At 45.8% G+C, this 16,482-nt stretch overlaps 1 protein-coding gene across 1 annotated transcript in view; it reads right to left on the minus strand.

Moving 5' to 3' along the window:
- Positions 1–16,482, minus strand: part of PKD1 (polycystin 1, transient receptor potential channel interacting) — a 1,742,473-nt gene that overhangs the window by 1,209,091 nt on the left and 516,900 nt on the right. Inside the window, exon 14 of the mRNA XM_069647332.1 lies at positions 6,807–6,940. Coding sequence (XP_069503433.1) covers positions 6,807–6,940 — 134 coding nt within the window. The remainder of the gene's footprint in view (positions 1–6,806; positions 6,941–16,482) is intronic.

Below are 16,482 nucleotides of genomic sequence, written 5' to 3' on the forward strand. Positions count from 1 at the left end.
TGGAAACGTATTATTAAAGATAAGGAATACGTCGGAGGACACAATCCCTTCAAAATAGTAAATACTCGAGGTTATCCCACTACTTTGGAAGATGGTTGAAATCTGAGGGAGCCTACGTTCTAGTGGCGCAGGCGTACGCGGCCCAAAACGACATAGATAGGACACAAAAGTGTCGAAATTTTCCTATGGAAAAGGTCTATATAATTTACAGAGGATTCCCAGCCTGGCGATGGGGAATATTCTAAGCATGTGAATCCATGAGAGATCCAATGCTGGAGAAGTAGTGTTGCCTGATTCGTAAGTAATCGGCCAACAGGTATGCCATACAGTAGTTAAGCCTGTCGTGTACCAGAGGTGTTCATTCCTCTCCTCAAACTTGTTGCTTCACCAATGTCCTTAATACTTGCACCTGAGGGAGAAAATATCAGATCAAAAGAACTCTTTGGATTGGTACATGTCTTCTTTTAACTGCCGGATCTTTTCAGATCCACAAGGTATTGTTATCTTGTGAGCTCTAAGCCCTTGTAAATCCAAATAGTTCTTTTGATCTGATATTTTCGCTCTCAGCGTGCAAGTATAAGGACATTGGTGAAGCAACAAGTTTGAGGAGAGGAATGAACACCTTTGGTTTACGACAGGCTTAACTACTGTATGGCAATACCTGTTGGCCGATGACTTAAGAATCTGGCAACACTACTTATTTGGCACAGGCACAAACGTTTTGTATTATTTTGCACTACATAGGCCCAGCCTTGAAAAGGAACCAAGCGGGTCGAAACACGTGTTGGCTCTTTGAATGGACTTTTGAAATACTGGCTGTTTGAATGGGCTTTTGAAATACTTTATGTGCACATTGGTTTTCTGAATGGATTTTTGAAATATTTTTTGTGCATAATTAAATAAGTCACCCTACAAGGGTATCATATTGGCACTTTCTTTACAAATAGAAATTAGGCTTGACTGTAATACTGTTTTACTCAATAGTAGTGACAGCGCACACTCGTTACAAAACATCCAGTTCCTCACATTAGGGCAGGTTGGGATTCTCCTGCGCTGTACGTAGGTGCAGCAGTCACATCTCTTCCAGGTTATAACTAACCTCTGCATTCCTATATTCTATAGCGCCCAGTACCTGGCAAATCCCACACGAGTCTTATCCACTTTTGGAAATAGCTCTTCCGTTTTGAGTTTTAGGTGAAACCCCTACCGCCTATAGGAGTTCATCCCACCAACTCTGTTGTTTTTAAAATAAAGGTGTTGCACTATATTTCGGTATTGTGTGTTCTGTTGGTCCTTTGCCACTCTTTCCTTTTAGGATTTTACTAATAAAAGGGAGCTTGGATGCTGGATAGTAGTTACCCCAAGTCCTTGAGGTCTGCAGATGGCTTACTCAGTAAGCAGATTATAATGGCTTGTACCACTTCTACTGGCAATCAGCCTAGTAACATAGACACAGTCAAAGCATCCAAGATGTCAGGAGTAATGGTGAAGATACATTCTTTGATGAATGTTGCTTCAATGGTTCCACTGGTTGGTTGGAAGCTTTGATCTTCTTCCCAATGTTGCAAAGCCTTTTCTGATGTCTGTGAAATATAAGGATGCCAAGGATGCCTGGAGCTTCCGTGGGGGGCATTGTTTTGAGTGGAGATACCTTTTGGACTTTCTGGATTGATGTAAGATATGAAGAAGTAAACAACGTCTTTTCAGCGTTAAGGTGAAAGATTGGGAACTATGTTATATATATCTAGTTCAGTTACCTTGTGTAAGATCTTGAATCGGCCTTTGGTTTGGTTAGATGCCTGGTTGATGCCCCAGTATAGGTTACACATTTGTCTAAGCAAATAAAATAAGTTAAGCCAGGAGAGCTTTCTTATCAGTCAAACAGAAAAACTGAAATTATTCACATGAATGCGCAAGCTTCAAAGATTTGGTTGTCAAATGTATAGTTGCAATCAATGAGCAACAAAACAACTGCTAGAGCTTAGTCTAGATGTTAGGAAACAGCAGAGCAAAATTGGAAAGCGTACATAGTTAATCTTTCTGGAGCAACATAGAACACTAAAAATCAACTTGAATTGCAGAAGAACATACTTAAGTTGGCTGCTCTTTCAAAAGGGAAAATGTAATTTTATATAAAATGAAACTATATCGAGCGCCTGAACCAGACGGCTTATCTAATCCTATTATTAAATTAGCTCCAGCGGTCTGGGTAACCTTATTTCATCATACTGTGAGAAACCTGCAGTTGTCTCACTTACTAGTCCCTGGGGATCTGTCATCTAGGTGGGTAGTACACAGCCATCCTTATTGGATCCAGTTCCTGGGGGTGGACCACTGGGGAGGATCACCTGGAGGGGGACTTCGGGAAGTGGAAGTGGGACACCGACAGGGAGACGCAGTACCCCCTTCCTCACAACACCTTTTCCCCACCCTAACCTGTAGGATATTTAGAAGTTCTATCCCCTCCCCTTTTACGACAAACACTTTCTTACACCGTGACAGATAACAGACTTACACCAGAGCCGTTTACCTGACATGTCCAAAAACACGGGTCAGGCAGAGTCAGACAATCGACAATAAGCACACACAGCTGATGGCCCTTTCTTTTCCCCACAGGGATAAAATTCGGAGCACAAGAGCACATTACAAGCAAGGCCGAACGCACAAGGAAATAGCTACACCAGACCGGCAGTTCAAACGGAGGAGAAAGGCAGCGAGACCTGGAGCGATGATGAAGGGGGGACTGCCCTTGCCCTTTTCAACTATGACACACGAAGCTTCCGAAAAGGGAACCACAAGACTAGGAAGTACAGCTGGTGTGTGGTGTGACAGGTGTCAATGGTACACTCGGGCCTCCTGCGTTTATACAACAGGCGGGGAGGCACACTGGCTACCGTGGTACTATCCTTGTCTCCAGAAGCAGGATAAGTCAACGGGTTCAGTACAACTGGTTAGTCGGAGGAAGCTTGTAGCAAACCAAACTGTGTTGAGCCCAAGGTTGCAAGTGGCAACATTATATGAACGCAAGGAACTTGGGAACAAAGAACTTGTGTGCGTTTGAACTTTTGGGAAAACCCAGAGAAGGGACAGCTGCAGAGTGGTCAGGTGCTGCAGGAGTGCTCATTCAGAGGACTCTCGCTGGCCCCTATTTATGTGTTGTGTTGTAACTGCAAGCACCAGAAGGCCCTAGGAAAGGGCGGCGTGAGGTGTCAGAGTGGTCCTACAAGGGTCACGTCAAATCCCTTGTACAATCGAAAGTCTTTGACCTATTGCCTATGCCTAAAGAAAACTAGGGGAAGGGAACCCTGCTTTTGATGAGATGGGTAAATCCTGAACTGCATTAGAAAAGTAAAGTGAACATTGTGTTAAAATGGCTATGTGAACCCGACAGAGGGATCGCGAGGGAAAAGCTAAGAGAAGTAAATCCTGCATCGAGATAAAAGCAAAGAAGACTGTTAATTGGCAAATGAGAACCCTGTTGAGGGATGCCTGCGAATCGGGTGAGGCATGAAACACCCAAGAGTATTTTGTTAAGATTGAGAGTGAAAGGCCGTAGTGAACCCGACAGAGGGAGGCCCACGTATTGTGAGCTAAGGCAAGTGTGAACCCGACAGAGGGTGGCCGAAAGAAACCGCGGAAGGGATACCTCGCTTTCTGATGAAATAAAGCAAAGCATGAACTGTGGTAAAAACTCATGAACTAACTGTGTTAAACAAGGTCGTGGTGAACCCAACGGAGGTAGGCCCACGTTGCAAGGAGGATCCAAGCCTGGCGGAGGGAGATCCTAGGGGCGAAGAGTAATCGCCAAAGGTGAAAGACCACCGAAGTAACTTTTGTTTGTTTGTTTGTTTGTTGTTTTGATCCAGCATGCCTTCTAAGGCAAGAGACTTTGTAGAAAAGAGACTTGGCCCCTGAAGGTTCTGGTATCGTTGAATGGAATGGTGAGTCTCGTGCTGGAGAGGCCCAGGAGTGTGCTCTGCCCAGGAGTTCCGCCTTGTCCCGTGCTTAAAACATGGGGAAGGGAGACCCAGCCATACCATCGTGACTTATCATTTTGTGAACACTTCTTTCTTTTCTGATGAACATTATCCCACACTCTTTTGTAACTTAGTGGTAAGGATTGGCAATAGGTTTTTTAGTATAGGCCCTTTTTATTTGACAAGATGCTACTAGGACTGCCTTATTATCATTTGATGGTTGTATCTTGCTCCCATCTTAGCTTTAGGTTTAGATTCCGGAAGCACCTCAAGACCTTCCTCTTTTCTTCTGCCTTCGCTCCCCCTCTCCCCTGCTGATCTGTTCTCTCTTGGCACTGCGCACCTGGCCACCCTCTGTCCTCCGGGCCCAGGTACCTGCTCACCCTGCCACCCTCCCGCACTGCCTCCGTGCCACCCCTTGCACTGGGGTCTGTATCTGTACCCATACAGCCCCCCTTTTTCTTCCTGCACTTATCAGCCCTACCCTGTCTGCTGCCTTAAACCTAGCACTTGCAAATTGCTGGCTGCATTACCACTGTTTGTTGCCTTTATCATCTATTTATTGTTATTTGTCTGTTTCTCCTCTGCTTCGCACTTTCCCCTTCTCCCTCCTTCCATGCACTTTTCCCCTCTCCCTCTACCATGCACTTGCGCGTTTTCAATTTCACTGGGCCTAGTAAGATCGCTGTTTTGTTCTCCCCTGTTCCTCTCCCTTGCCTTGTCACGCTCTGAAACACTTGTGTACGAGCGCGATAGAAATAAAATATCAATCAATCAATCAATCAATTAGGCGTTTTTATCAACCATTTATACAGTTTAATAAACACCCTTGAACTGTGATCACTTGTGTCTGTCTTTACTGTGGCCACCATGAGTTTCTTACAATACCTTCATGGCAGTTAGTAAAATAGGCCTACGACTGGCTTCATGGAAGGGAAGTACCCTGATACCCATCTTTAAGAAAGGGGGGGGGGAGACCCCAACGTGCTGGATTAATTGCCTAGATAGATTAGGGTTTTCATCTCAACTCTTTTCTGAACATCTAGTTAAAGCAATCAATAATTGGATTGATGCCAAGAGGATCCTAACCATTGAGAAGACCAGCTGTAGACCCATCGTGTCTACACATGTCAATGCAATGGCTTTCGCTCTTATCGCCAACCATGCCATAAAATCTAAGCACCGTTCATTATTGGCTGCTTTTATTGTCTTTTTCGCAGCTTTTGACTCAAGTCAATAGGTCAAAATTGAAACTAAAGTTGATAAGTGGGGCATGGAACCAGCATTTTGAAGTGTCCTAATCTCACTCTCTGATCAAAAGATTGTTCAAGTCTGTCTTGGGAACAACAGGGTTTTGTCAGGTGACGTTACAACACATAGGTGCTTGAAGCAGGGATGCCTCCTGGCCCCTGTGCTTTTTGATCTAGATCTGGCTGAATAACTAAGTCCAGAAAGCAAATTTATTTGGAAATTTGATGGCAAGTTTCAACATTGGCTAGCTTAACCTGATAGTTATACATGTTAGATACATCATAGATAGGACCTGCAAAGGATATTATATGAATTACAGTTTGCAAATGTACAGATAACAATGATCTTGAGATCAACACCATTAAGACTAAGATCATGGAATTCTCTCAGAAACACTGCAAACACATATATAACTGGTCCTGACATGGAGGTGGTAACATGTTTAAATATCTGGGCATTTACTTTAATAATAAAGTGACAGTTGATAATCCAATAGTACATATCATAAAAGCAGAACAAACTCACTTTTGCTTAAACAACTCTGGGGATATTCCATTCCATCCCTGCTAATGGCTTTCAAAACAAAGCTGACTTAGATTGTATTATTTGGGGATGAACTGTGTTCCAACAAGGATATTTCATGGCTAAGAAAACTTGAAGCTAACCTTTGAAGACATGCACTTAGTCTGAGTCAGAGTACCTTGACAGAAATTCTTTATACTGAATTTGGCATTGTGTTGTGACCAATCAGGCCAAATCGAGGACCTTGACTTTGTAACTGATATTTAATCAACTGAGATACATCATTTATACAGCTTATGTCGGTAGAACTCAGTAAATCAAGGTCTACTTTTCATAATGCTTTTAACAAACAATGAATTAGCTGTCCGTTGCCTCTTAAGCTCATGTTATCCTATGAATGCCCAGATGTACCTACCAAAGAGATGATAAAATCAGCAGTGAAATCACGGGATCATCAAAATGTACAAGCCAGTCTTTGGCAAAAGTGCACAACCTGTGAAAAAATCCTACCATTTGAGCACAGACTGGTCTTATATCTGGCTGTGTTCATTTATAGAGATACACAATGATAATTCTTAAAGTTTTGTCTTAATCGGCACAAAAGTAGAGGAATCATAGGATGACATAGTAAGACTCATGTACAATATACATTCTGTTGATTGTGTAAAACAAGGGAATTAGTTGAAAGCCTTTTGCATTTATATATTGAATGTAATGACCTAGATGATTTGAGAAAAAAAATATAATGTGTAGAGGTTTGTGCATACTCATGATGAGTTGAAGACAGAAGTGCTCTGGTTGAGGATTATGGCTGATAATAGATTTCCATGATATTGGCTATATGAAATATTAGGATACAATCTGTAATCTCTTACAAAGAACAATGATTATGAAGAGATTTTACGCATTATTCTTTGTTGTAGAATGATGTGACCAATGGATTTGCCTGCACTATGTTATGACATTAAAGAATTATGGAAACCATTACAATGCCTTTCAATAATTAAAAAAAAACAGCAGTGCAGCCAGGATAGGTGACAGTACATGTGGTCTTACCTGGTTCTTGATAGACATGTGTTACATTGTGCTCAATCACAACCTGATGGATGCCAATGTTGGGAACGAGGAAGGACTGGTTATATGGCGGCTTAAAGAGTCCAACATCTTGGCAGTGATCTCCAAACGTCCAACTGTTGAGAGAAGGAAATCAGACATATTGAAGAACTATCAGTCTTATTGTGTGAACAGACTCTGTGTGCATGAATGAATGTGTGTGTCAGAGTATGGGTGTGTGTGTCAGAGTATGGGTATATTTGTGCTTGCGTATCTAGAACAACAAAAAAAGCATATATGTGTGTGTGCTCATGTGTGCATGTGTGGACTGGTGTTAGGATATGTCTGTTTATGCCTGGTTCATGTATGTGTGTATGTTTGTGCATCTAGGTATACATCTGTCTGTAGTTTATTACCTGAGTAAGTGGATTTGCAAGTGTATACACATCTTTCTGCTTGTCTGTTTACTTGCAAAGCTAGGCATGAGTTTCTCTAGCTTTGAAACTAATACGGATGCAAGTGAATTCATGAGCAGAGTATTGTTTGTAAATGTGTATACCAGTGTGAGTGAGGTCATTTGCGTAAATGATGGATATTTTCATCACTGCTTGTCATCTGGTGTTTGTGTATGTGATTTTCATTGTATTTATATGTGTGTGTGTGATCATGACTGTAAATGTCCCACTCCTCTGAGGCCTATGTTGTAGTCAGTCTGATATCCTGAGGCAGGAAACTTGACTGCATCCCTACCACTCTAAAGAAATACTGTTTGGCTCTTGTACCAAGGATTATGTTTAAAGCCATCAGCCTCTCTTACATAGAGGTGAATTTTAAAAGATCTATTTATCTCAAAATCTCGGGAGGTGTCTAATGTTTAAGGAGCAAGAACCGGTTTTGTTTATATTTTGTATTTGTATTTTTTGTATTTTATTATTATTTATATAGCGCTTTAATCCAGATACCAAATTCAAAAAAGGTCTCTTTGAAGTGCTCCTTTTCGTGATATTATATTACCTGTTGGAACAAGCTTCCAATTGGTCCCTGATAAAATACTGGACTTCTGCCTTTTAGGAAAGCCTTGAAGACCTGACTCGGGGAGCAGACATTTCGCTATTGTTTGGTTATGCTACCTTCATTCTTCAATATTTAGTGGTATAGTTTATCAGCTGTTCTTACTTCTTCCCTTATGCATTTTTGTGCTTCTACTTTGTAATTCTATGATGTATGTGCTGGTGATTCCACTTGTAAAGCTTTTTTTAATTTGCATTTATTTTAATGTATTTCCATTTTCATTGACAATTGAACAATATAGTGGTCAGGATTGCTCATTCCAGCACCCTGTATAACATTAACAACAATAAATGCTACATGTCTAATCTAACATATGCCACAGGGAGGTATCCACCGTTTAACTGCTAGTATCTGTCGTCCATGCACTCCGCCAGCGAAGCACTAGATAAATTCCACCAGCACCTATCCTCACACATTAAGCCCACATTGCAAACATCTATAATGAACAGGCATAAAAGGCGTTCACGGTGGTAAGTCATCTGAAGGCTAAAACAAAGCATTCCATGCCAATACATTATCATTAGTATCTTACATATTTTTATATATGTCTCTGTACCACACCATAGTCCACCGCAGACCACCCCTGTAAATCCAACCACCACAGGACACACTACTGTGTTCCTGTCATTTTCTTCCAGGCCATGGCCACCCTTCGCTTCGCCAGCAAGCATGCTAAATCAAACAATTTAGTCACATGTCTATGGGCACTAGGCTGAGAATGTATACCTAATTGGCAGGTATCTGTTATCCATTTGAGATTAGTTACCCCAGCGGAGATAAAGATAAGGTTAATAGCCACCAATTATCACGAGAGGGCGAACCAGCAGGCAGCTGTCAGCCACTTGCTTACAAAGAAGGATTCATTGCTACTCAGCCGGCAGCTGAAACACTGAATGCCAGTGTGTAGCAATGAATCCTTCTGTGTAAGCAAGTGGCTGACCTGGAGGAACCAGTGTTGTAAGGCAACAAGGTGACAATTCTGTTTCCCCAATGGAAGTGACAGCTTGACGGGCTCAGCCAACGCATTTTGTAAGGCCAGCGCTGCAAATTACACACTGTAAACCCCAGAGCGTGAGTAGCATGTGAAGGAATATGACAATGCATTACTTACCGTAAAAGCATTTCTGATGGTTGTATCTGCTTAGATTCACATGCTGTGCATAGGTCCGACATCCAGTGGTCACTGCGGAGTATTGCATTTTGTTTTTCATAGTCGAAAAGGGACGTCGACAAGTCGTGTCTGAAATACTATCCCTATAATGACGTGCGTTGTACCCACAATCCCTCACGCGTCGAGGTCCCTCTGTTTGTATTTTTCTGCCCTGAGGGAGCCTTCTAGACGTGAGTGAGTACAGAAAAGAGAGATATAAAAGGAAGTCTATGTTCCTTCCATCCGAGCGGGAAGGAAGGGTGGGCGCATGTGAATCTAAGCAGATACAACCATCAGAAATGCTTTTACGGTAAGTAATGCATTGTCTTCTGATGTTTGTTAATCTGCTTAGAATCACATGCTGTGCATAGACTAGCGAGCAGTACCCGGAGTTGGCGGTGGGTTATGAGAAGGAACAGTAGAGAAAAGATGTCTTAATACTGCCTGTCCCACCTGGGAGTCAGATCTGGAGTGTGCATCTAGACAGTAGTGTTTTGTAAAGGTGTGCACAGAACTCCAGGTAGCCGCTTTGCAGATGGACTCAAGGGGAACATTTGCAATGAATGCCATGGACGCCCCCGTGCCTCGAGTAGAGTGTGCTCTTGGCTTAAAGGGCAGTTCTCTCTTAGCAAGAGTATAGCAGAGAGTGATGCATTGAACAATCCATCTAGAAATAGTGGACTTTGAAACTGCATCCCCTTCTCTTCCTGCTGCCACCGAGACGAAGAACTGATTAGTCTTCCTCAGTGGTCTGGTTCTTTCCATGTAGAACATGACCGCTCTTCGCACATCTAGTGTGTGCAGAGTTTTTTCTCCCAAGTTGGAAGGATTTTGAAAGAACGTTGGCAGTTCTATAGACTGGTTTACGTGGAATTTCGAGATGAATTTCGGAGCAAACCTTGAGTGCGTGCGTAGAACCACCTTATCTCTGTGAACTGTAACTAAGGGGTCTAGAACAGAAAGAGCCTGTAGTTCACTTACTCTCCTGATGGAGGTGATAGCTATTAGAAAAGCAGTCTTAAGAGTGAGGTGTTTAAGAGATGCTTTGTGCATGGGTTCGAATGGTGAGCTCATGAGTCTGGTAAGTACCACGTTAAGGTCCCGTCCGGGAGTTGGGTCAGCTATCGGGGGGTGTATTCTCTTTACTCCCTCCATGAAGGCCTTTATAACAGGGATCTTCCACCACGACACTTTGAGTTGGGAAGTGGTGTATGCAGAAAGTGCCGCTAGGTGGACTTTAATGGAATTGAACACTAGACCTGAATCCAGTAAGTGGGTCAGGTATAGAACAATATGTGTGGGAGAGCAGTCAATCGGGTTGATGCTTTTTCCTCTGCACCAGATGACAAATCTCTTCCACTTGCTAGAATAGCAGTGGCGAGTGTTAGGTTTTCTGGCTTCCCTGAGGATGTCCATGCATCTCTGCGGGAGCTGTAGATGTCCGAATTCTATGATCTCAGGAGCCAAGCTGCTAAGTTCATGGTCTGGGGGCATGGATGCGGAGTCCTGCCCTTGTCTTGTGACAGCATGTTGTAAGGGCAGGGGAGTTTCACTGGGGGAGATAGAGACATCTCCATCAAGTGAGCGAACCATGGCTGTCGGGCCCACATTGGGGCCACCAGTATCATGGTCACTTGTTCCTGGTGCATCTTGTGCACCACCTTGTTGAGAAGGGGAGTCGGGGGAAAAGCGTAAACAAATTTCCCTGACCATTGCATCGACAGACCGTTCCCCTTGGATTGGTTCTGGGGGTACCTGGAGGCGTAACTTTGGCATTGTGAGTTCTCCAGGGTTGCAAACAGGTCTATTTCTGGGAATCCCCATTGTGTGAAGACGTTGAAGACGATGTCTTCGTGCAGTCGCCATTCGTACTCTTCGGGCAGGGGGAAATCTCTGCTGAGTTTGTCTGCCAGCAGATTGAGTTCCCCTGGTACATGTTGTGACAGTAGGAACATGTTTTGTTTGAGAGCCCACTTCCATATATTTTGGGCCAGTTTGGACAGTCCTGGAGAGTGGGTGCCCCCCTGCTTGTTGATGTAGTACATGGCTGTGGTGCTGTCTGTAAGGACCAACACAGTCTTGCCTTGTAGGTGTTCCTGGAAGGCTTTTAGCGCCTTGAACACAGCTAGTAGCTCCAGTAGATTTATGTGTTTGGATGCTACGTTCGGAGTCCACACTCTGTGAGCAGTCTGATGGGATAGGTGAGCCCCCCATCCTGTGAGGGATGCGTCTGTGGTTAGAGTGGCTTCCGCCGCGGGTGTGGCAAAGGGTTTCCCTCTTTCCAGGTTTTCCTGTGTCCACCACCGTAGCGAGAGAACCAAGGCCTGCGAGACCACACTAGATCGTCCCATAGTCCGCTGGCCTGACACCACTGGCTGTTGAGCCACTCTTGCATAGGGCGCAGGCGCGCGTGAGGTACCAAATAAATACACGACGCCATCATGCCTAGCAAGCGCATTGCTTTGCGTACCGTCACCTCTCGACCGGTCACATATTGAGGGATCTGAAACAGCATGTTTTGGACCCTCTCGTTGGAGGGGAAGACGAGGCCATCCTTTGATTGAATTAGAGTCCCTACGAATTGTTTGATTTGGCTGGGGTCTAGGCTGGACTTCTTTTTGTTGATGGAGAAGCCCAACTGGAACAAAAGGTCTACAGTCTTTTGGGTATTGGAGAAGCATGTTTCGTAAGAATCCCCAGTTATGAGCCAGTCGTCGAGGTAAGGGTAAACTGGGATGGACAACCTGCGCAGGTGGGCCGCTGCCACTGCCAGTACCTTCGTGAATACCCTTGGTGCCGATGCTATGCCGAAGGGTAGCACTCTGAACTGGTAGTGTTTGCCCTCTATCATGAACCTGAGGTATCTTCTGTGCGCTGGCAACATTAAAATAAGAAAGTATGCATCTTTCATGTCCAATGTTGTCATGTAATCTCCCTGTGATAGCAGTGGGATCACTTCCTGTAAGGTCACCATACGAAACTTCTGGGGTTTGATAAACTTGTTCGCTGGGCGCAGATCTAATACAGGGCGCATGGTTAGATCCTTTTTGGGTACAAGGAAGTACACTGAATAAATACCTTCCGTTACCTGAGATAGAGGCACGACCTCTATGGCTCCTTTTTCCAGCAGTAGTTGTACTTCTTGGAGAAGGATGGCAAGGTGATTCGGTGTCATGCGTTGTTCCCTCGGGGGTCTGTATGTTGGGGAACCGTTGAATTCGATGCAGTATCCGTGGGCTACGGTGGAAAGTACCCAGCGGTCTGACGTTATTCCCTCCCATGCTGGAAGAAAGGATGTTGCATGGGAGGGGACGCGAATCTTCGCGTCACTTGGTGTTATTGAGGGCTTGGGAGCCTCTGGGGGTGGACCCCCGACCTCTCCCTTTGCCACGGCACTGGCCTCTTTGGCTGTACTGCCCACTATTGGTCTGGTAATTGGTGGCAGGGTACTGTTGCTGCTGATTCTGCTGTTGGCGTTGGCCACGAAAAAAGCGTTTGTTGCCATAGCCGCGTCTGGTAGTGGGCTTAGAGATCTGGTCAAGAGTTTTGATAGTATCAAACTCTTTTTTAGCCATCTCCAGAGCCTCATCCACCGCTTTCCCGAAGAGGTTTGAGTCTTCAATAGGTTTATTTATTAAAGACGCCTGTGTCTCCGGTTTGAACCCTGAGTTGCGCAGCCATACATGGCGTTTTAGGAGTATTCCCTGAACCAGGGAACGTCCCGCTGTCTCTGCAGTATCCAGAGAGTTCTTTACAATACTCTGGTTGACCTGGGTTCCTTCGCCAATAGTTGATAGCAGGCGTGTAAGTAGTGGTTCCGGCGCTTCTTCGGCGTCTTTGCGCAGTTTGGCCCACTGCGCGTCTGCGTAGCTAGCTAGCAAAGAATTGTTGTTCGCAATTCTTGCCGAAAAGGCAGCCGAGGATGTGACTCTCTTTGCAAGGGCATATAACCTCTTGCCCTCCTTGTCAGGTGGTGCCTCGCTGGTGGACAGCGGCACCCCTGCCCTCTTCCTTGTATTAGTTACTACAAGGGAATCCGGAATGGAATGTCCCATGATGTACAGCGGGTCTGAGGGTGAAGGAGTGAAAAGGTTTTCAATTCTTTGATTAACTCCTCTGATTAGTGCGGGTGTGGATAGCGAAGGGATGATTCTTCTCTTCACTGAAGCGAGGAGGGGAATGGTCTGGCTGACCGGGGGTTTCTCCTTAATTACTCTTTCCACAAAGTCTATTTCAGGAGAGATCTCCCCAGTGTCCAGTTCGAAATGTGCTGCTGCTCTGCGCAACAGGGCATTGAATGTGGGCTGATCGTCAATGGGAGACGTGTTTCTAACAGGTGAATTGTCAGGAGGATTTAGGTTCAGGACATCAGTGTCCGAATATACTGATGGGGATTGCCAGGGATGAGAAGGTCCTTCTCCTGGATTTTCTCTGAAGCCTTCTCCTACCATGTCTGGGCTGTCTTCCAGACCTTCCTCCTGGTTCTGTCCCTCTTCATCGTCCACAAATTCATCCTCCTCCTCCAAGTATTGTTCCTCACCAGTGAGGTCATACACATTATGGAAATCTGAGACTGTGTCCTGCTGGGGATTGAATAGTCTCGGATATTTGGCCCTGGGGTCCTCCTGAGGCCCTTCTCTTGTTCTCTTGGGAGTAGGAGGGTTCTGGGTCTTCATAAACCTCTCCATTCTCTCCATGCAGAGATGGAGCCTTTCCATGGTTTCATGGGGTACCCCTGAGCGGTCTAGCGGGGGAAAATTAGTGTCATCTAGCTGAAAACGGCTCGACCTCTCCCATAACGTCGAGGAAAGTGTCCCGTCGCCTTCCGAAAAGCCTTCCGGTGTGCTGGGGACTGAAGGGGGTAGTCCCTGTCTTTCTTCGGGCTTTTTCGGCGTGTCTTTCGACCTTTGCGTAGCGCTCGACGTGTCTTTCGGCGTACACTTCTGGGCGTCGGCTACAATGATCCTCGCCAAGCTCTCTGCGACTCGTTTGTTAGCGGAGGGCTGTGGTTTCGACGTTACGGGTGTCGATCGTTCTACGGCGGCGTGCGCTCTCTGCTGGTGCACTCCGGCCGATGGTTTGGGGGCGGCGCCCTTATTTGACGAAAGCCCAGTCGCTGGTCGCGGCTGCGAGAGGGGCTTCGAACCTGAACGGTCCGAGGAGGCCGCCGGTGGAACCTGCGTCTCCTTGGGCACTGATGCTTTCTTCGTTTTTGACGAAGAAGAGCCATGGGTTGTGTGCTTATGTGTGGTATCGTGTGCGTCAGTGTCGCCGGGGTGTTCATCCCCATAAGCAGGGCGTGAGCCGAGCCCGTCGGGGCCGGGGACAGACGACGAAGAGCGCGAGCGCTCTTTAGAGGGGTCTACGACTTCCGTAGCGGAGGTCGTGTTATCATGTTCCTCGTCACTGTCGGTGGTAGCAGCGGCGGGTGAAGAATCGGCCTTCGACATAGCGTACGCCGCCCACCTCTTGACCCTACGGTCTTTTAGAGTCTTTGGCTTAAGAAGCCGACAAGCCGTGCAACCCTCCTCTTTGTGATCGAGGGGCAAGCAGCGGTTACACCGTGAATGCTTGTCCTTCCAAGTAAACTTGCCCTTGCAAAGCGGGCAAAACCTAAAGGGTGTCCTCTCCATAGCCGAGGCAATAAATCGTGATAACGACCCCAAGGGAAAGGAAGGGGGAAAAGGAAAGGCATTCTCAGAAAAGAACCAGAGATGTCCCACGACCCCACTCTCCCTACTGTATTTGGCCTGCGAGGCCAGGCCACGTGTTCGGCAACGCCGAAGAATCTCCTCCGCTCGTCCCCTCCGTCGAAGATCTTGCTCGGCGGAGACAGCTTCACAACTGCGTCGAGGGAGGGATCGATGTGTTATATATTAAATAGGAAAACGACCGAAGGTCGAGGAGATGAAATCTGCAATGTCTCTCGAGGAGCTCCGCGTAAAGGCGACCAGTAGCTGGGCGGAAAAAAACAATCTGAGGGACCTCGACGCGTGAGGGATTGTGGGTACAATGCACGTCACTATAGGGATAGTATTTCAAACACGCCTTGTCGACGTCCCTTTTCGACTACGAAAAACAAAATGCAATACTCCGCAGTGACCACTGGATGTCAGACCTATGCACAGCATGTGATTCTAAGCAGATTAACAAACATCAGAAATTGTGTTATTAGATTTATGACTGGCAATACCGGGGCAGTTGCTGGGGGCCCTCCTCTGAGGCTGGAGGCACCTTTCATTTGAAAGGCACAGGCACTGTTCCTGTCTGTACTGATAAAAGACTTATACCCTGGCGATAGATGATCTTTGTTTACGTTCCTTACTGTTTTGGCAATAAAAGCAACAAAAATGTCTTGCCATTGCGGAACATATGGTGCTACATTCCAGGAACTTCCCGTGAGCATTTCTTTGTTCCATGAACATAAATAATTGATTTTTTGTGATACATTAATTTATTCATTTAATTTGCTGCATGAACCTATTTTGCTGCACTTGTTGTTAGACTTGCACACATGCCGATGCAAAAGTAGATTTGCATGCACTTGCGTGGCAATGGTTCCTTTTTTTGGGTCAGTCCAAGAGGAATGACCCATGAGGCCTGGGTGTCCGGTGTTGGAAAAAAAGTTTAACCAATTTATTATGCTACTTTAAATTGTGCCGTCAGACACAAAGCTCCTAGACTCTGTCTGCCTATCAGAGAGGACCGCTCGAAGGGAGGAATAGTCATGTGGTAGTCGTGCAAAGCAGACCAACCACACAGGACAGCGCAACACCGGAGGGTGTGCATGAACCGCGGCAGACCTGCCACATGTGGAAGAACTCTCGCGGGAGAAATTGGGGAACATGGGGTATAACGGTGGACTGCAGGGGGGTGTGGGTGGCACTGAGAGGTAGGTTCGAGCAAGCTCCTGGAGTGTTGCTTACAAGAGGTGGCGTAGCCACAACCTGGCCCATCAAGCAAAATGCTCCCTGACCCCCCTCGGTATAGCAATGTGTGTGTGAGAGAGGAGAGCGAAAGGGTGATAATGTGAGAGTGGACTGAGTGTGGGAGTTAGATACAGAAAAGAACAACAAAGATATTGGGAGAGTTAAGGAGAAGCAAGTGAGAGAGGGAACAATAATAATATTTTTTTAGAACGCGCTTAATACCAAAGAGGTTTCTAAGCGCGGACCAGGGATTCGAACCTGTGTTGCTTTGCGTCGTCTTGTTTCCAAGACAAGCATGTTGCCACTGAGCTATACTACCCATGCCAAGATAGAGAAGAAGAAAGACAAAGGTCCCCATTACAACTATGCTGGTCCGGAAACAACGGTTCCAGTAAGCTTACTGGCACCGTTGTTTCCGGACCGGCATATTACAATTCTGCGAGCGGGTGCCATCCCGCCCAGAAGGTATGACCTGCCGGCTGGAACGGCACCCGCCCGCATAGTTTTCACGCTAGCACTGGCAACGTTA

The sequence above is a fragment of the Ambystoma mexicanum genome, chromosome 2q (genome assembly GCF_040938575.1).
Source record: "Ambystoma mexicanum isolate Mex_15411 chromosome 2q, UKY_AmexF1_1, whole genome shotgun sequence".
Lineage (NCBI taxonomy): Eukaryota > Metazoa > Chordata > Amphibia > Caudata > Ambystomatidae > Ambystoma > Ambystoma mexicanum.